Source organism: Pundamilia nyererei, unplaced genomic scaffold (assembly GCF_000239375.1).
Source record: "Pundamilia nyererei isolate P.nyererei 1_Seehausen unplaced genomic scaffold, PunNye1.0 scaffold00037, whole genome shotgun sequence".
Classification (NCBI taxonomy): Eukaryota; Metazoa; Chordata; class Actinopteri; order Cichliformes; family Cichlidae; genus Pundamilia; species Pundamilia nyererei.
Window position 1 is genome coordinate 2,912,111 of NW_005187438.1, and position 20,354 is coordinate 2,932,464.

The 20,354-nt window shown below is 38.9% G+C and overlaps 1 protein-coding gene across 1 annotated transcript in view; it reads right to left on the reverse strand.

Moving 5' to 3' along the window:
• Window positions 1–20,354, reverse strand: part of cnksr2a (connector enhancer of kinase suppressor of Ras 2a) — an 84,717-nt gene that overhangs the window by 24,877 nt on the left and 39,486 nt on the right. Inside the window, exons 4-14 of the mRNA XM_013910158.1 lie at window positions 19,783–19,870; window positions 19,334–19,375; window positions 15,567–15,686; window positions 13,160–13,219; window positions 12,816–12,884; window positions 10,836–10,982; window positions 8,510–8,622; window positions 8,227–8,381; window positions 7,697–7,786; window positions 3,629–3,843; window positions 2,440–2,557 (exon numbers count right to left, since the gene is read on the reverse strand). Of these exons, the coding sequence (XP_013765612.1) occupies window positions 2,440–2,557; window positions 3,629–3,843; window positions 7,697–7,786; window positions 8,227–8,381; window positions 8,510–8,622; window positions 10,836–10,982; window positions 12,816–12,884; window positions 13,160–13,219; window positions 15,567–15,686; window positions 19,334–19,375; window positions 19,783–19,870 (1,217 nt within the window). The remainder of the gene's footprint in view (window positions 1–2,439; window positions 2,558–3,628; window positions 3,844–7,696; window positions 7,787–8,226; window positions 8,382–8,509; window positions 8,623–10,835; window positions 10,983–12,815; window positions 12,885–13,159; window positions 13,220–15,566; window positions 15,687–19,333; window positions 19,376–19,782; window positions 19,871–20,354) is intronic.

Below are 20,354 nucleotides of genomic sequence, written 5' to 3' on the forward strand. Positions count from 1 at the left end.
TTTTCTTAGTGGATAACAGTTACATCTTAAAGAAGAACTGTTCATGATTCCATGCTTGTCTAAAGCAGAAGGAATAGAAAAAGTTAAGATTGATTTTGTTTTATAAAACAGTGGCAATGATATATGTGGAGTCTATGCTAATGTTTAGTCAGCATCATAGACAGTGCCAAAGGCCGACGTAGCTTCTGTGACTGAAAAGCGAAACATAAAAAGTGAAGCCGATGGGGAAATGCCTTCACCCTGCTTTGTTTTTAATGAAAGCTGGGGGAACTAGATGTGATTGTAAAAAGACTTCCAGTCTCACAGGAGTCTATGGGAAAATGTACCACCGACTGGACCTCAAGTTCCACGTGACTCATTTCAGGAAATACTGAATAAAACATTAGGTCCATTTTTAAAATTTTGGCCATTCTAAGGTTTGCATTATACATTGCGGACACAGACGTGCACATCTGGAACCCTGACGGCCGAGCAGTCTTTCCTGTTATACTTCTTTGAAGTCCCCCACCTGGGTCGCATGCGTGGCTAGTGCATTGTAATGTAAAGTCTCTGTGGAAAAGTTCTTGCAGTCCACATGGAACCTCACGCTCAGTGTCTGATCACAAAATGAAAGTCACACGGGAAAAAGATCTATGAATGCGTAAAGTATAATCCCATCTTAAATGTCAGAAAGGAGAATAATCTGGGGCTAACAGCTTGTTATTGACAGCTCATTAGCCAATGAGCATGCAGTTGGATTAACAGTTAAATTCACACCTTTCTCACTGCAGAAAACCACAAAGGCTTCAGCAAAAACGCTCATCTCGACACCTCATAACAGAACTACACCAGTGGATGATGTCATAATAGATATGTCCATCATTTATAATGTCTAGGGTCAGTGCCTAGCTGACTAATAATTTGATAAGAGTAATGTGGGCCTTGAAATGACCTGAAAGAGTAAGCCAAACTAAATATAACATCTTGTGTTCAGATCTGACTGAGTAATGACACTGCGGAGAACTGAGTGTATTTGATGCCTCACGCAGCATCCTTGATCCAAAACAACAAACTCTGACCAGCACATTTCTCATGTGACCTCTCTCTACCGGTCAGATGGGGCAACAGACCAGCTCTGATGTCACGATATTACACATGTCAGAGCCTGGACCTCAGCCACTCACAGCCCAATACTCAGCAGGACAGATTACATGGGCCCGCCCACTCCCACTGACACGCCATCTGCCATCGCAGCGCCCATGCACACTGTAAACACATACTCGAGCACGGGCATGCAAACACTTTTAATTTTCAAAGAGATGCTGACAAGATGTATAAGGTCACCGCCGGCCAAAATGACTGCCTGGACCGGCAGGCTGAGACGGACAGGCAGGGCAGGCGGATGTCATGGAAGTGACAGGGGGTAATAACGAGTCAGCATTCGCTCACATCACACTTCACTGTGGCACTTTTTCATCATGGCTAAAAGCTATTTGCTTTCTCTCAAATCTCTGAGTCCTGACTGTTAGATTAGTATCACAACAGATCCGAGAAAGTCAGAGGAATTTCCTGATTGTCCAGAGTAGTTCAGATCCACAATATGAAGCTATATTTTGCACCTGGAGTTTAAATCAACAGCTTATTTAAACACAACAGTACTATTTTTATGTCAATTTCAGTGAGATGTTTCACTTCAAAAGCTTGTTGGGGCACTTTTTCCCTCTACACTTCCTGGACATCATCCCTGTCAACGACATATTCCGTTTGTTATCCTTTATTTTAAAGACTTTATCTTACATGGTTACTTTGGATGTTTGCCTATTTTGTCAAAAGTTGAATGAGTAGATCAATGCCACTTTTATATCTGTATAGTTAATAAGTTATTATAATTAACTACCACCATGATTGTGAGTGGTAGTAAGGCTTCTGAAAAAAATTAAATAAATAAATACCATGACTTGATAGCGTGGCAAGAGTATAACTGTATATCAAAGATGGACATAGCTTCAACAACTGCCTGAATTGTGTTCTCATGGCCAACGGAGAGTTCACCTCATTGGGTCTCATTGTCTAGAGGTCCCTGTAGCTCTCTTGATTTATGACCTCAGTAATCACCTTCCTAATGAGTATAGGTCTAGGTATATTGCCTCAAACACTAGCTTGAAGTCTTAATTAATATAACATAGTACAATGGTACACTGTGATCCTATTAGAGTAAATTATATGCAAAAGCAGGGCATGATTTGGTGTGTCGCTAACATGACTTGTTTCTCAGTCAGATCCACCTCAAGAAACCACAATGAAGCATTCAAACAAGTCCAAGCCAACAGGTAAGATTAATGTGGCTAGGCGGCACCTTAGATATTGAGGTTTTGCAGTCATATGACCACTAATCATGTGACAGTAACTTTGTTTTGATCATCTGTCCACCACCAGTTGCGAGCGAAAAATGTTTATTACCTGACAGGCTGGTGAGCCATTGCTGTAGTTTGATGGTAATCACTGGCAATCGACTCCAAAAGCCCCAGTCACACAGGCTTACAGACCCGTCAAGAGACTCCCTGGCAACCACTGGTTGCTAGGGAACAATATGTAATATGTTGTACAAAGCAAGTTTCTGATGCAATAAAATCTCTGTGACTGATTACACCAAGCGGCACAAGCAGCTTCCAGCAACTATTTGCCAACCAGTTAGGGAATGAATATTTTTCAAGGTTGTATCACATCTAATGTGGGGGACAACTCTTGAGCAATGTGAGCATGACATGATGAACCTGAAGTATATGTTTAATAATTAGCCTAACAACCATAAAAGTAGTTTGTCAGTGAGTAATGATCACACTTAAGATCATAAAGGAAATAAAACTTTTTTTTAAAAATATATTTATCATGGTGAGTTCACAATTTATCATGATGCATGCATGGGATACAGTATGTTTTATGTTCAATGTGTATACAAATTCAAAAGTAAGAAAATGTATAGTTATAAAAGTTAGGTATAAAAGTTGTGCGTAGATGTTTTTGCTTTCAGACCAAGCTAGTCTAGCCATTCGTGGTCTTCAATATAAGAGTGGCATTGATTTCCCCATCTGGCACATAAAAAACACTTCTTTGAATTTCCAGAGTGATTTATAGAGGACATAAAACATGAGACAGTGAAAGTGGACAGTATATCCTTGGTTTCTTGGCATAAACATAATTGTTAAAGCCGTCTCAAACTGCTTTTCAGTTTTACTGGTCTTATTTTCCTCCGAGCTGTCAATTCTGTCACTAGTTAGCTAACATAAACTAATGTAAGTCTATTAGCCACAACCAACCGACCAACCAAATGACATCACATTCCGTACTGACAGAAGATGATGCTAAACTGTTTTTTCAAACTTGAACTTTAAGCACTTATTTCTTAAATACAGCTTCACAAACAGAGTTACATCAATGTCAGTTGTTGCTATCATGTTTCCATGTCTTCTTTAAAGTTGTCATTGTGGATTGAAACAACCCACAAATAAAAGTTCTGTATTTAAGAGTCCGCAGTGATAAAGACAATGAAAGAGCAACAAAAAAACAAAGACAAAAACATGTAAAATAAATAAACGAACAAAAAGAGAAAGGAAGAAGCAAATACATTTTTACAAAGTCCATCCCTTACATGATAAATGGAGGCTGGGTCCCTGGGAGGTGACTCTCTCTGATTTGTCTGAAGGACATAATGGGAGGGGCTTTGACTGTGGTGGCTCCGCCTCTTGGCACGTTTGGCCGTATCATTGGACCGTTTGCCCGGACGAGCTGTGTGGGAGGAGTAGTCTTCACCGCTGGTCCGTTCGTCCCCACCGGACAGTCCCACGTAACGCATAAGCGAGGCTTCTGTGAGACACAGTTACACCAGCCAATCAAAGCTCCGCCCACATTTGACTGATTTTGATCTCCTGCTCATACTTTTTCTAGTCTGTCTTCATCAATACTTCCTATGATGTCATGAAGGTTTCTGGGTTAATTAGAGACTAAATTTAAAAATATATAAATAAAAGGCTGCAGAAAAAAATGGCCTGTTATTCAAATGCATCAAAATTAGGGCAGTAGACTTCAAGAGCAGTCAATAGAAAGATTTTAAAAAAGGAAAACTTTTTAAAGCTTTTGACTTCTATTTACAGAATCCATACTTACTTCATCAGCTATTTTGAAAATATCTAAGGAGTGCAAAAATTCCAGACGTAATTTTTTTTTTTTGTGCCCCGTAGTCTCGGCATCCCTCGAGGTTAATTAGTTTTGTTTAACCCAGACTGCAGTAAAAAATTCTGCATTGTGTTTTATCACCTGATAAACAGACTACTTAATTTGTGAAATAAAGAAAACCATGCAGCAAATCAGCTCTGGGGATTTGGTAATTTATAACCAGGACTAACAGATTAAGGTCAAGAAAAGATCACGGTCACTGTTGAATAAAACCATCTTATTAGCTGCAATGCAGTTATGTAAAAAGCCAACAAGAAGACCAAAGTCAGCACATATGGGAAGGACAAACTGTCAGAAAATCCCTTCAGGCAGCGTCAGTTGATAAAGACGTATAAATAATAAACCTGCACAAATTTACTTTGGTGAAGGTGTGATGAGGAGTTTTTGTGTTTTCATGTGAGGATTCAGAGACACACATCCTGCAGCCATTTTCACACGCTGCCACTAAGCGGTGTGCCCACAAAGGAAGTGAGGAAGAGAAGTGTTAGCCAGCATTGAAAGGGGCACACCAATTTATCACACAAAGACTCCACGGTTGTTACTTTTCAAGTCAAATGATTGTGCATTCAAAAATCTGCACAAATAACACAGACTTCACTTATATTTGTGCCATTTTTCACAATACAAACTGCAGTTTCCAGTTTCCTTCAGTTTGGGAGCATGATTTTTTATTTCCTTTGTCAAATATTGCACTGCTCTCCCACATAATTCATAAGGTCTTTGCACGCATTTGGATTTCCTCTGTTCTTGCTCCAAACTGCACCTCGGCACACAGAGGTTCTGTTGCCTGGACTCATTTCCTGTGTGATATCCATCCTCTCTGCTCCCAGGATTTTTCAGTTTGCTTGTGAAACTTCAGCTTTCTGATATTTGTGCAACAGGTTATGACCCAAGTGGGCACAAGTCCCTGGGCAATGATAAGCACTCAATCACTGGTTTGATTCCCTAGCTGAACTGCAAGTCATTTCATGTAGCACTGGTGTAGGAACAGTGGATACATTGGATTAAAGGGAGAGTACTTGTCCATGAGTGATGCTTCAAGTACAGCGAAAGTACTCACTTGATGATTCTGCACCTCAAAAAAAATTAATTTTTAAGGATGCGGAGCTAATCTCTATTGTGAATACACACCATTTCAGCTCTGCTCCAAGGTGAGGTGTAGCCAGTTATGGTTACTGGTTATAATAGCATGGTTTTGCAACAACTGCTCCACAACCATTATTATTATTATTATTATTATTATTATTATTATTATTATTATTATTATGTGTTAACCGTTAGCACAGGGTAGGTTTAAAAAAAAATCCCTAATTATCAGACAAATATGCTAATCACAATAACCCTGGTAACACTGTTTCTAGGAAGTGAAAATGACCATATAAGCAATGCATTTATTAATATATTTTGAGATTTGCTATGGAGACATGGCACTCAAAGAATCCAGAGTAGAAATATATGAGCAAAAATAGAAAATCCTGCCCCTGCTCCCACAGAACCAATCAACATGAAACATTTTTGGGGGATGTTTCAGTCCAAGTTTTTAGAGTTAGTATGGAGTTTAGTCCTTTTTATGTTTCTAAGTTTAGTTGTTCTTCTGGTTCATGTTTTCTTGTCTCAGTGTCATCCCCCGTGTTTCCTCTGAGAGTCCATCATGTCCTCTGTGTATGTTCCTCAGTCATGTCCATATCTCCCTCCGTGTCTTGTCTCCCTTTTCGGTCCCCAGTTTCCCCGCCTTGTTTTTTATTCCTTGTCTCCCTTGTCAGTCATGTGCATCCATGTGTGTTCTCCACAGTCCGTCATGGCTCTGTGTCCCTCACTCATTCGTCCTCTGCATCTCCTCAGTCTGTCTGGTTCCCATGTCTGTCCTCCCCCCGGTCCCAGTGTCAAACCTGTGAGTCCTAGTCTGTGTTTTCGTGTGCTTCCAATTTTATTTTGACATTTTCTCATCCTGTGTTCAGTGTGTTCAGTTTCTCTTCCCCTGTCTCCTATTCATCCCAGCTGTGTTCCCCATGTGTTTCCTTTCTCCCTAATCACCCTCGTGTGTTTCTATTGTATGAGTTTCCTTTTGCTCCTCGTCAGGTCGTCTGTCCGTTGTTCATCATGTTGCAGATTTTTCCCATATCCAGGTTCCGTGTTCCATTTATTTTAATCTTATCTTCTCAGTTTAGTTTATTGTTTAGCTTCATCTTACTTCCCTTCTGCATATCGTAATTTTTTTTCCTTCAGTCTAAATAAAAGGCTCTTATTCTGTTAAATCCATTCTCCTTTTGGTTTGTCTGCATTTGGGTCTACTCCGTGCACTGGCCACCGGCGGTAACAGGTCGAGGACTTTTTTCTTTTGTTTGGAATAATTCCTCTTTTATCGTTTCAAGATTGAACATTTTGCATTTTTGCTAATACATGTCCAGATGTAATAAGAAAACATGGTAAGAAGTATGTTGAAGTTACAAGAAAATATCACAGGTCAATTTGGATCGAGGGATTCAGCTCCTGCATGGTGAGGATGCTAATGTTTAGTCTTGGCTAGTTTTGTAGTCTGAGGTTTATTTTGCTTCTAAGAGAATTACGGAGAAAAATTATTAGAGAGACTGATCATGCATTAGTGTTCAGCTCTTTGAACACAAAAGGAGGAGTGTGGGGATTTAGCCATAACAAAACATCTGCAATAATACTAGTATTTTTTTTTTATATAACACATTTATTTCATGTTGTTATGTGTGCTGATGATGGCACACAATAAGATAGGTAGCATCTACAAATCACTGGAAACTGCTAAACAAAAAGTTTTTTTAATGGAATTTATATAACCAACACGCTACCAATTCAGCATTGTAAAGTTTTGCTTGTGTGACTGATGAAGTAAAATTCCTCGGCTCCAAAATACTGTTTATGAGTTCATCTGTGCAGCTGAGTTTATTCCTGCTTTGCTCTGAATTTTTTTACATCTTTTTTTGTGTAACTTCTCTCCATTTCTCCACCTGAACTCTGGAGCAAACTCGGGTTTCCTCTACCTCTCTCTTCCCTTTTCTGCGGATCCCACTCTCCTGTCCTCCCTTGGTTGCTAGGCAGCGGCCAGAGGAAAGTGAGACACCGAGAAGAGCTGCTGTCAGCGTCACCATGGCAACTGTGTGAGTGATTCAGGTGGAGGTCAGGGAGAATAAGCTTTTTTCAGTTTCTACCTCCACCCCTCAGTTCCTCTTTTCCTCTCTTTCTCTTCTTCCTCCTTTCATGGCTTCCTTTCATTTTCTCTCCCTTTGTGCAGACTGTTTGCCTTTTTTCTCCCCCCTCCTACTTCTTTCCTCATCATCCCCCCCCTCATTCCTCTGTGATGCTAATCACAGGGAGAATTAGCAAAAAGGGATAGAGGTGCATTGATCTGCACACACACGTTGATCTCTTTATAATTCATAGAGACAGGAGCGCTTAACAAATATCTAACAGGCTCTTCAGGAGACACATATGCACTCCACACGCCGGCACTCACCTCTGCGGCTTTCTCTGTTAAGCTTGGCTGGGTCTTCATAATCACCCACCCAGTTACACTCCACAGGCATGGAGATGGGCCTCAGCCTGCCTACAAGTGCACACACAATCACAAGTTTAATAGTAGCAAAGCAGATGGGTTGATCAATAAAAACTTATGGTCCTCAACCAAAAATTTGAAACTGTTGTGCAAATTTTCACACTTTCCAATAAACATTAGGCTAAATGTTGGTACACTTAAAAAATAATAATTAAAGGACAAGATGAAGAGTTGTACTGAACTGATATTTAACGATGAATAAGGGGTTTTAACAACATTAAAGCAGCCGTAGTAATTGCAGGATTCTTGTATTTCGCCAGCTTTGTAACAAGCTCAGTCGCTCTATGCTGGGCCTGCAGGTGGATTCATACTCAAATAATGATTTTTATTTTTTCTAAAGTGGCTCAATTCTGCAGCATGAGATTGAACTCGGTTCCCTCGCGCTTTGTTTCTCCCTCTCACACAAACACTCAATCATGATAAGAGCGAACCGTATGTGGGTGTGGTGCAGTACACGGGCTCCTCCTCTTCTCGCCGGCGAGACTCTTGATCCAGGAAGGAGTTCGGTGACTCAGAGCGCTTAGCAGCGCTGACGCCACCATGGTTACGAGATGCTTCATCACCAGACAAGGCTCCTGTCTCATCTCTATAGCAACAGCAGAGGCAGATTTTTAACAAATGGACGTCAGTGTCAGAGCTCATCTTTGCTGTCACCTGTTCCACTGTTTTATCCCGCTTTTATTTTCAGCTGTTTAAAAGACCCAGGTTAACTACCTGGGTGTATATGGCTCAGCAGGTGGAGGGGGGATGTAAAGATCCTGGAGGGCGGAGTTCTTGGTGGGTGTGCCTGAAGGCGTGGCTGAACTGCTGCCTGGGCTTCTGGTCGGCTGCAAAAAGTGGAAGTAGGGTTTGATTTGTCTTTTTTTTCTGGAATCTAAAAACCTTTTGCTTCAAGTTCAACTTCTGACATAAAAATATGTCCTAAATATATCCTAAATATAACTCTAATGTTGAATGGCTTGACAACTTCAAGAACCCAAGAAACACAGCACACCCATGACATAATACAATAATGAAGTGATTGTAATTGTCTTTAAATGATCCACTTTAAGCTTAAGTTATAGCTGAAAACTAGTACAGCTTTAAATAAAATGAGAAAATTTGGACAAATCTCTAAATGAAAGCGATGTGGCTGAAAAACAGAATTGAATGGGCCTGATCTCCAGGCCCTCAAGAGGAACTGGATTACAAACAGACTCTGAAGTGAAAATCACTGCATGAGCTCATTAACACTGGTGAATTCATAGCTCATTAGCGCACACTGCCTTGCTGTGAAGGCCCCATTAATGCTGAACAACATAGGCAGGCTTTAGGGAAATGCATAGAGCCATCAGTCCTTTTCTTTCTTTCTTTGCCAGAAAAGGGCTTGTTTATTACAACAAGCCACTGCCAAACACCATTTCGTATGTATTTTCATGGCTAACACTGCTATGTAAAGAATCATCCCTACATTATCCTTTTGATTCCTGGCCTCAAGCAATGATTACCCTGGAAATTTTACAATTTAAAAGCATTTACTTATTAAAAGTACTATTTGTGTAACTAATATTGCTTGGCCAAATGAGCAGAAAGTCCGCCACGATCAGAGGATAAGAGAGGTTGAACATGGTGAAATGTCACTAAGCTACAGGTGGATTGAGATGTTTTGTCATCACGAGTGAAAATACTAGTAAAGGTACTGAACTCTGATTTAAGTCAGTGTATTGTCTATGTTTCATTTTTTTTAAATCTGTCTGACTCTCTAAAATTGTTAAAACATTGACCGCAAACAGCATACCAACTGTGACACCACCCAGTGGTGCGCCTGCTCTAAAGCAAGACTTGCTTTATCCATCTTCTTGACACTAACGGGACTCATAATTTAAAAAATGAACATTCTGGTATTTAATATAACTAAAAACTGGAGATTAACACTATAAACTTATCAGGAAGGTGTTTGTCGAGATTATGAATCATTTTAATTAATTTATTTGTAAAGTGCCAAATCACAACAGCGGTCACATCAAGGTGCTTCATGTAATAAAGTAAAGATCCTACTATGATACAGAGAAAAGCATAAAAATCAAGTCTGCTAATTTGTTTTTCCATCGACATCGAAAGAATGCAGCCTTGGTGCTTGAGTTTGGAAGCAGCATCCATCTTTTCTGTACAGCCTATGTATAAAACACAAACTTGATCTGTTAGTCTTTGCATTTAAAAATAAATTATCTCTTATTCTTTAGGAAAATATCATCATTGGCAGTTATTGGAGGCATGTTTAGTGAAATAGGATAGATGGATGCAGATCTAGTTCAGGTTTGGAAATGTGAGCTTTTTGATCAATTGTGAACTATGAGCTACTTCATTTTATTCTGCGTGAACTAAACTTTGAACTAGCTCATGTGAACCTGCACGTCACTGACGTTTGTTGGATTTGGTACTGGAATTAGCCTGTGCAGAACTTCATTGGGGGGTAATCGGGGACAGGAATCGACCTGCATATTTCTTCAACTATTGTGAAAACTCCATAAGCTTCCATTAAGACTGAAAGAGATATTGCAAGGAGGGACTACTTACCATTTAGGACAAAATAAAACAAAATCAATATCCCTTCCTATAAGTGCAAAGCGAGCACAGTGGCAGCTCAGTGTAGTTATTATCTTTTTTTACCTCCATAAAAAATGATCATTGTGTCCCCAGGGCTTAGAGCGTACTGTGTTATAATATCCAATTGCAACTATAGCCAAACTACAAAAATAAGAACAAAGTTGTGTTCTTCTCCTTTGTGTTTTCCCCCTTTGTCTAGATAATCAGTGATAATTATAGTGCCATAATATAAAATCATAAGAGATTTGGGAACGTGGCTTGAGGGCATCATCAGTTTTCGTTTCCCTTTCAGTCCAGTGTGTTTCAGCTGGCAAACAAAACCATGCTGAGCCACTGCTCCCTGACCTAATTACACGCTTTAGCTCCAGTCGTTCAGGAGAGGGAATGCTGTGGGGAATTATGTGGGCCAGTGCAGTGCTTTAATAAAGTCTATAAAAGGTAGAGCTAGTCCCACCTGCAAAGCCAGGGGTTTCCAGCGCATGTTCTTCAGCAGCGCAGGGGCAGAGCTGAGCGTGCTCTGTGGACGCTTCTTCAGGGTCAGGGACACGATGCCTTTATCGGCCCGCAGCGAGCCGACCAGGTTACGTAACTGCCAGCCCACCTGTGAACGAGAGAGGACGGAAAATTAGAGAGTAAAGTGATCTGCAGAAAAACTAGAAATCCTCTATATACAGATCAAAACAATCACACCCTTATTTATACAGTAAGTAGCCTTTATGTGCAGCCTGAAGTTTGAATTCTGTCCACGTCGTGATTGGATCTCTCTTGTTGAGCGTTCTGTGCAAGGCAAGTGGGTGTGGAGGTGGAAAGTCTATCTATAGAGCTTTCATGTGATGTAACCTGCCCTCAATTTGAAAACAAATACATGTGATCACAAATCGTTTTGTTTTTTGGTTATTTTTATTTGTATTTACCCACTATATTTACAAACCCACATCAGCGCACTTTTGTGAACAGAAACACACAAGGGTAAACAAAAGTAAACACGGCAACAGGAAAGTTGGGCTAGCTTCCCCTCACTGCAGCTATTGAACTGATCTGATCATAATGCAGGAGGAGTCGTAAAGGTTAGAGGATCTGATTACACTAATTGGAAAGCAAGCTGCATGCATTTGCACCTGTACACGGTCCACAGTACAAATGTAAGGAGTGCCACTAAATCACCAAACACCAAGCAGGAACTTGGTTTAAGTAGCTAATAAAATAAATTCCTGCTTATACTGGTCATTTTATCAATCATTAGACAGAAAATGAATCTTCATGTGACTCTTTTCTGACGACACTGAAAAACTTATCAGTAGCAAGCAGGGATGAAGCAACATGGCGATTATTTTTTTCTTCTAATAATCAAATAATTGAAACCCTCGTTTTAACACTCAACAACCTGTCCATCTTTCAAACTCCTAAGATGCTTAGTTCATATTCAGCAGCTAGCAGCTAACTTAATCTGTCTGAGGTTTGTTGCCAAGCAATAGGGTATATCTATTTGAGCTTTTTTTCTTGGTCCTTACTAAAACAGCAGATTTTTGTAAGAACAAAAAACACTGAGGTGAGAAATGCAAGAATTCTATATATCACATCCAGAGCAGATCATCTGACCATCAGCTGTTTATTTCTCATGACACATGAGCATCACATTATCTCTTTTGTGTTATTTCATCCAATTGTATTACATAAATACTATCTCAGCAGCTTCAAAGGCTTATTTATTGTCAGGGTCCAGTGTAAGAAGTGAGGACTTAGCAAAGTCCAAAAACCAAAAAGAAAACTTATTAAAATCTAATAAGAGCATTCAGAAAGTGCAATTATTCCAACAGGCTTTCATGAGCAACGTGCTGTCTGACCTTTGACCTATAACCTGACCTATGTTGAGCCAAGCTATGTACTCACTCAAGCTATGGCCTAGTATATTGTTGGGAAGTTTGAAGGCGATCCCGCTTTTCTTACTTTTCTTAAAATTTATTTCAAATCATGAAAGCGGTCTCTTTTCTTGAAATTTTTAGTGTTTAGTTTTTTTTTATTTTTTGGAACCATCTTAAAATTATATTATGTAGAGAACTACTTGCGCTAAATCTTTTTTAGGGTCATATTAGCAGCAGATGTAATGTCAATTTTGTCATACGACGTCATTCGCAAGAGTGTCAATGAAAAGCCTAAAAAAGCCACAGCACACAGACAAGAGAGGGGGGTGAAAACAGAGAAACAGTGGGGAGACTAGAATTTCAGTAAAATCAAAACAGCACCCAAATGTAATAATATCACAAGAACCAAAAGTTATCATGACATCACAAAAAAATCCAATTCTATTATTGTTTGAATGAGTTTTTGTATATACAAAGAATCAAATAAGATTTAATGGTTTACTGCGTAAACACAAAAAATTGGGTACTCAGTAAGAGAACACACACCCACAAACACACCAACAAAAACTCACCACGGTCTGATGATTGACTTGAATGACTTCATCTCCTGCATGGATCTTCTTACAGCGGTCAGCCGGAGACTACAGAGGCACAGGAGCCAGAGAAAGAGAAGGCAAACAGACGACTATGAATTGATCTATCGATCCATGGGCACTGCTGAGGTTTCTCAGCAAACCCTACTTAAATAAGCTGCAATAAAGCAACAAGGGAAAGTCTTCCAGAGTCACTGATATTCTGATGTTATAAATACAAATTTCAGATTTGCAGATAATCTGAACAATAACTGGTGTTTTAGGGGAAGTCTGCAGTTCACTAGGTCAATTTGTGAAAAGTGGGATATTAATAAACCTCTCACCCCTTCTGTAGTTCCTGTGATAACATGGAGTCCATCGTAGGTTGACTTTATGTACATTCCCTAATTGACAAAGGAATGGAGAAAAAATGTAAGTGCTCTATGATACTAGTAAATATTTGGAAATACACACTGATTTATGAGTTGTAAAATTAAAAACAGCTCTCACAGAAACAGAAAGTTTATTCTAGTTTTGTCCTGCTAAAAAAAAAAAAAAATCAAGCATCTGAGCCCAAACCAGATGGGAAGGTGTGTCGCAGCAGGATGCCGTAGTAGCCGTGGTGGATAAGAGCGTGTCCTTGAATTCTGAATTAATCTCCAACAGCGTTGCCAGCAAAGCTCCCCACACGCCTTCACTGCTACAACTCCATGCATCACAGTGGAAAACCATATGCAGATATTCTCCCTTTATGTGCCTCAAAGATATGAGACTATACTCCAGATTTCCACTGATATTATGTCCATTCTTTGTGTTTCCAGACCGAGCAGGAACACATAATGCACACCCACAGTATGTGTCTCTGCTTTCTTGCTGGGAATATGATACGAAGATCTATAATAGTAACTACACTTATGGTTCCCCTCAGTTATGGTTTCTTTCTAAGACTGAGATGTTTGAACCCGAGGAAGTATTGATGTGGGCAGTAATAAGGTGCCATTAACTAGTGATTTCTGAGGCTGGTAACTCTGAAGAACTTCCCCTTTTTTTCCTGGAGTGGTGCCAGTCCTAGAAACTTTTGTGACTTGAAACTTGCACTTTAAACTTTCAAAATTTCAAAACTTTCTGGTCTGACTGATCTTTATGTCTTAGAGTAAAGATTTTTACCCACTTTGAAGTTGAATATCACAAATTTAATGCATACCAACAGTACGTCTTCAGGCAGTAAATTATGATCTCATAAAGAAACAAAAGGTTTCACCTGTTAACTTCTGACGAGGTCTACTTGTGAAGTGAAAACTATTCCAGGTAAATAACTCATTAGGCTGGTTAAGATATTATCAATAATCTAAATTAAATCTGATTTATAGTTTGGTGATTTCTGTTATGTTCTACTCTAGAGGAAAATGTTAAAAATTTAAATAAAATAAACCAAAGCCAAAAGCCAAAGTTACCCCTTTGCTAGCCTACACTCCACTTAGTAGCCAACACACTGTGACCACTCGCAGCTGAGAGAAATCATTTTCTCCAAAGTGAACGGTTAAATTGTTAAACCTGAAAATAACAGGAAGGTGGAACAGCACTTTGACTGATCAATCATTAACACTCATTGATCTGCCAAAAAATTACTGATATGGCTAGAAAATATGGTAACATGGAGACCTAACCTCCACATTATCTACAACTAGCATAAGATAAGCTAACAAGTTTTGTCATGCTAGCTATGCTAACTGCAGGTTTGTAGTTTTTCAGTGACCATCACAGTCATGGCCAACAGTTTTGGCAATTACAAAAAATGTTTTTTGTCACATCAGTATTTATGGAGATTATTTGTTCTATATTTTTCTATGATGTAGTGCATATCATATACATTCAGTTCAAAGTTTGTTAAAGACTTTTATATGCAAATAAACCAAACACACTCAAAGAGCCAGTATTTACAGAGTTGACTCTTCTTCATAACTGTATCTGCTGTTCTCTGCAGCATACTGGATATTAGCCTCTGGACCAAATCCTGACTGATGATGAGCTATTCCAGCCTGATCAGTCCTCCAAGTTGGACTTTCTGGACTTTAGCTTGTACGCTCACTTTTTAAAGGCAAACTGTAGATTTTTGATTGAATTAAGATTTAAAAAAAAAAATTCAATTTCATGATCTCTAAGCCACTTTGATGGAAAATGGACAGATCATTCCCAAATTGCCCCTGGAGAAGATGATCTTTAAGAATGTTTTCAGTATGGTGAATGAAAACATAGTTTGGAAACTGATGAAATGCTTAGGATTGTTCACTATATCACAGAAACATGTAAAAATATTGTAGCAAAAATGAAAAACTCAGTGTTGTATACCAAGCAGGTGTTAGTTTCAACTGAATCCAAAAGCATAAAATAGCATGTTTAATTATTGAACTAGAAATGACTCATTTGTGGCTCTTTACTCTCAAGTATGATGGAAGGTCTGTCATGCATGCAAGCATATGTGTTATATCAAATCAATTAATATTTTGAGTAGTTCATAGTAATTGCGCTTTTTTTTTTCAAAAATTAAACAAAATTCTGTTTTACTGTGTATATTATTTCTACAAAAAAAGAAAAAGAAAGAAAAGAAAAGAAAACAATGCTTGTATTTCTTCTTTGTCTGAGCATACAAAGGCCGGACAGAGTATGACTTAACACAATAAGATTCACACATTGCATGAATAAACAGAAGGGTGGATCTTGGGCTGTTAAACCCAGACAAACAGTGATTACCAGGCCTTCAGAGGGCTTGATGTTGGTGAGGTGAACCAGCTCAAGGTGGGCTGACTGCGAAACCAGCGGGTCCGATGACACACACACAATGTGCTCGCACACCTCCGACAGAGTCTTACACTACAGAAAAGGAGGATAAAACAGGGACAAACAGGGCTTTTATTTAGACAACAAAGAACAAGCCATGTCTTCTAGCTGTCAAAATTAGACTATATTTCTAAGAAACCTCTTAGCCTTGTGCCTCAGCAGCTTCTCCTGCTGTTGCTTTTTCTAACTTTACCCAGGAAAAGAAACAGGTGGATATTTTTGCAGATCTGCTCTAAACCAAGTGAGAATGATTTGTTGCATATGCATTTTCTTTTCCTATTTACTTATTTACATTATATAGCTTATTTTCTTTCTGTTTTGTGAAAATTGGACAAAACTTTGAGCAATGCAGGCACAAAAAGACCAAGAGCCATGATTTCTCTGTTCATGCGCTTGCCTGCTTGCAGAAGATAAGTAAACCTAAAAAAAGAGGCTTATTTATTTTACCCCCGTGCAATACGTCCCTGCAGTGCTCCAGTGGCCTTCTGATTTTGAGTCTGATTAAGGTTTGATTTTGGGCAAAGAGCCACTACAAGGTTGGTTCACATTAATCACAAAGATAGCTTTGGCTTTACTTTCCAGATATCTGTGAAATAATTGTCTCCAACCAAATATAATTGGGATTATTTTGCTGCCCACAACACTGAAAAATTGCATCTTAACAAACTTTAAGAGCAACATTTTTTTCCTGGCAGACACAATGAGACTCCATTCAAAATGTTGTCAATAGTTTCAGACATGATTTCCCTAAAAAAAGAAAGTAGCTGGAAGAAAAAGCGCTGAGCGGATGTTTTGGATAATATCTGGCAGAGACTGCCAAACATTTTCACGAACATTTATAAAAGAAACCACAGACGGTGAACTCTTGGTAGGCATCATATTATGGATTTTCACTCCCCAAGAATCTGATCTGTAAAAAAAACGAGTGTCCATCTTATACTTTGTGTGTCATTTTGCTGCATTAATCTAACTGAGGGCAGCCATGCTGGCAGCAGAGTACTCTTGATTATGTCTAAATGAATCAGACTCATCGGTCTTCCTCACAGCCGAAATGTCAATTTGTCATAACAGGGAAAGCCCGGGTGAAACTAATAGCATTAACAATGGCTCTGTTCCAGCAATTAGTGAAGCAGAGTTTGACAAATCAGAAGTGTGCTGTGAAAAGGGTCAATTAAACTTTAGCTGCCATCCAATCTTGGGACATGCTGATCTACAGTAATTGGGCTGCTTTGCAGATACTAAATGCTGCTAACATTTTCAAATGTAATTAATGTAATTTTTAAACATCTGAGCAAGGCAAACAAAATTTTAGAATCAAAGCCCAAGGTGGGACAAGTATACCCAACAGCAACTGCAAAGAAAGAAGAAAGTAATTTGGTAATGAAGCAGTAAAACTTTTAACAGTAGGTGAATTACATGATTCCCACAGGCACTGATTCTTCAAGGTGCTGGAAACATCTGCAGAGACTTGAATGTCCTCACAAAGATACACTGCCATCACCGGTCTGAACCACTGATACAAGACAGAATTAATCCATACTTTGATTATGTTCATGCCAAATTATGACCCTAACATTCGAATGCTGCAGCATAATCAAGACTCATCAGGTCAGGCAACATCTGTTGCCCATACTCTCATTTGTACTCAGTGAGCATACAGCTGGCTTTGGCTGAGGTGGTAGAATGGGTTGTTTGCCAATCAAAAGGTCAGTGGATTGATCCTGAACTTCTCCACTACATGGGCAGGATACTGAACCATGATTTGGCCCCAATCCATGTAGGTGTGGTGTGTGTATAATAGCTGTATAATAACTACATGAATAAGCAGTTATAAATGTACCTAATATGTGTATGTGTTTAGAGTTTGAAAAGAAGATTCTTAACATCTAAATTCAAAAGATAAGGAATTTCTGAATTTCAGTCATATCATGATGAGAACTGACTGCAAATCTCTAATACTGTAGTTAAATTCAGTATCAACATCAGAACAATCAATTGAGCTCATTCAGAGTATTAGATTCAGAAAGAGTAGATCATTTAAATTTCTCTAATTATGTGACTCCAAAGCTCACAGTATATTTACAGTTGGACTTGAGTCAGAACAGTGTTATTTTCATTCTGCCAGTGTCGTGTAAATGCAGTATTAAGGATGAAGCTGAAGCCAGGAGGCAGCTGGCAGCTTGACTGAACTAAAGCTCAACTAAGCCTTGTTCTTCCCAAAAAAATACAACAAGCTGTACTTCTGAAACATACGAATCAACTTTAAATAACAAAACATTAAATTGCTTTAAATTAAACAGGAGATATTTTTTTCTTCCATTACATTTTTTTTGTTACTATTTTAGTCACTTCAAGTCTTCAGTTTTTCATTTTACATATTTTACATGTTGGGGAAAACAATATATTAAGATTCTTGTAAGAACTATTAGTTAAGATTATTTAACATAGCATTGTGCAAAAATACAGGACCTGTTTGAGGCTTGGTTTTACTCTCAAATTTAGAATTTTAAATGAGAGTCGGTACAAAAGTTATGCACTTAGCTGTGATGGTCAAACTTCGGATAAAATGACTGAATATGAATTAATGTCAATAAATATCCTCACCAAAATATGTGTATGTGTGCCCCTCCCTCTACATCCGCCGCTGCAGGAGAAATTCTGGTAACATAACTGTGTTCAGCTAAAGTAATGGGAACCACTAATCTAACCATCCTCAGATTTAGCAGTGCACCAATTCATGTCTGTAAAATATACCCAAAAAGTAGGAAGTAGATTGGAAAGACAGTTTTTGAAATGAGAGGAGGGACATACAAACCAAAATGCAAATATTTAGGTGTTTTTAATTATGTTTTGCCGGTTGTCTGCCTGGATTAGTTCACAAGTTATGCTTCATTACCTAAATTCTTAGAGTATAGCAGTAGTCATTTAAAATGTATTTGTGCAGGAGCATTTCCTGGAGTCAACACACGTGAACCTGATGGGAAAAAATGACATAAATGAAAATGAGATGCAATGAAAAAAACTGTATAACAGTCTTTGGAAGCCAAATTAGCCAGTTGAGGGCTAGATTCAAACTCGCACCAAAAATTTAAGCTGTTCAAGTGTGCTCTTGGTTTTATTGAGCAGTAGATGTATAAAAAGAGGTTTACAAATGGGCACTTTCTTTTAAACAGTAGGTTTAAATGAAATTTTAGCAATCAAAACCTAGATAAAGCTTTCTATGGCAATGGAGTGTTTTTTAGGTTAAACATGACCATTGTCATAAGACTAAAGGAGCTTTAACTTTAAAAGCTCCTTAATCACTACTTTAAGAGTAGTGCCTTAAATATGGAAAAAGGAACTTTGTTATGTAGGTATCCTGTGGCCGACAGTCACACAGGAAGTTAATGTTTCAGGTGATGTTAATATGCTTTTGAACATTTTACAGAGATTCACTAGCAGTTTCCTACTGTTTCAAGTCTTTACACTTGGCTAAGCTGAGAGTCCAGGCTATAGCTCCATAAAAGAAAAAAAAGTGATGTTGCTGATTGTCTCTGGCAGGGAGTTTAAGCTTCTGTGTTTGTGTGTGTGTTTTATCAGCAGTTATGAGGGGGATGTGGAAAGAAAAAAAAAGAAAAACAGGATGCTGCCCATCAACACAAAGCAAATAAGCGACAGCTGGCCGAGGAAGCAGGACTCACCACATGAAGGATTTTGTTCTCCGTCTCAAACACCGTACAGTCCTACGGGACGAGAGAAATTTAATGTAGCGCAAGCAGTACATCCTGTCTTGCAAACACTCACCATCTCATGCTGCACATGCTGCTACACTACCTACGTATACAGTCTAGGGCTCACATTACTGTACCCCTACCCTTGACAGATAAAAACACGCCCACACAAACAGACACACTTATCTTTTATTTATATACACACACCAGTCATACATAAGACAGACTGTAAAGGACATAAATAGCAAAGAATTGACTCTCGCTCGAGGATGCAGAGGCTGAGGCTGCTGCATCACACCCACACAGACACACCGCTCTTTGGGGATATGGCACAGCAGCTACCCTCTGCCGCACACTTCAAGTGGCGGGGAATAAGAGCTATAAGCCTTCAAAACACACACACAAACAATTCCACACACCTGCTGTACAATGGTGGTGAGCTCCAGGCAGAGCTGAATGACATTATTTCGGGTTACTGAGTAGTCTGCCACTGCAGCAAAGGGAGACCTGGGGGGAAAGATAACACAGCAGTATGTCTTATAATGTTCCTGCAGCATTAGATGATGTGCAGAGGAGATGGACAGGAGCATTGTTACGGGGAGGGGAGGGAGACACGCCACAAACTAGACTCAAACACAGACACGCATGTAAGAATCCCTTTAATTAGTGAGAGAGAGGGAGTTGCTTTAAAACACAATGGTAAATGAATCTGTGCACTCGGTGAACATAAAGCACAACCAAAAATCTGTGAGGCTCGAGCTGCCGCTAATCGCAGTTATTTTCATTATTGACGTATCACTCAATTATTATTATTTTTTTAAATGTAACTGGAAGTTGTTTGGTCTGTTAACCATCAGTAAATAATAAAATCTATAATTACAAGAGCCTACAATGATGTTGTCAACTAGTTTATTGACTCGAAAGTCCTCATAATTTGGCTTTTTTGTCTTTAAATTGACTAATTAATTAACAATGTCATCTATAATGGGGG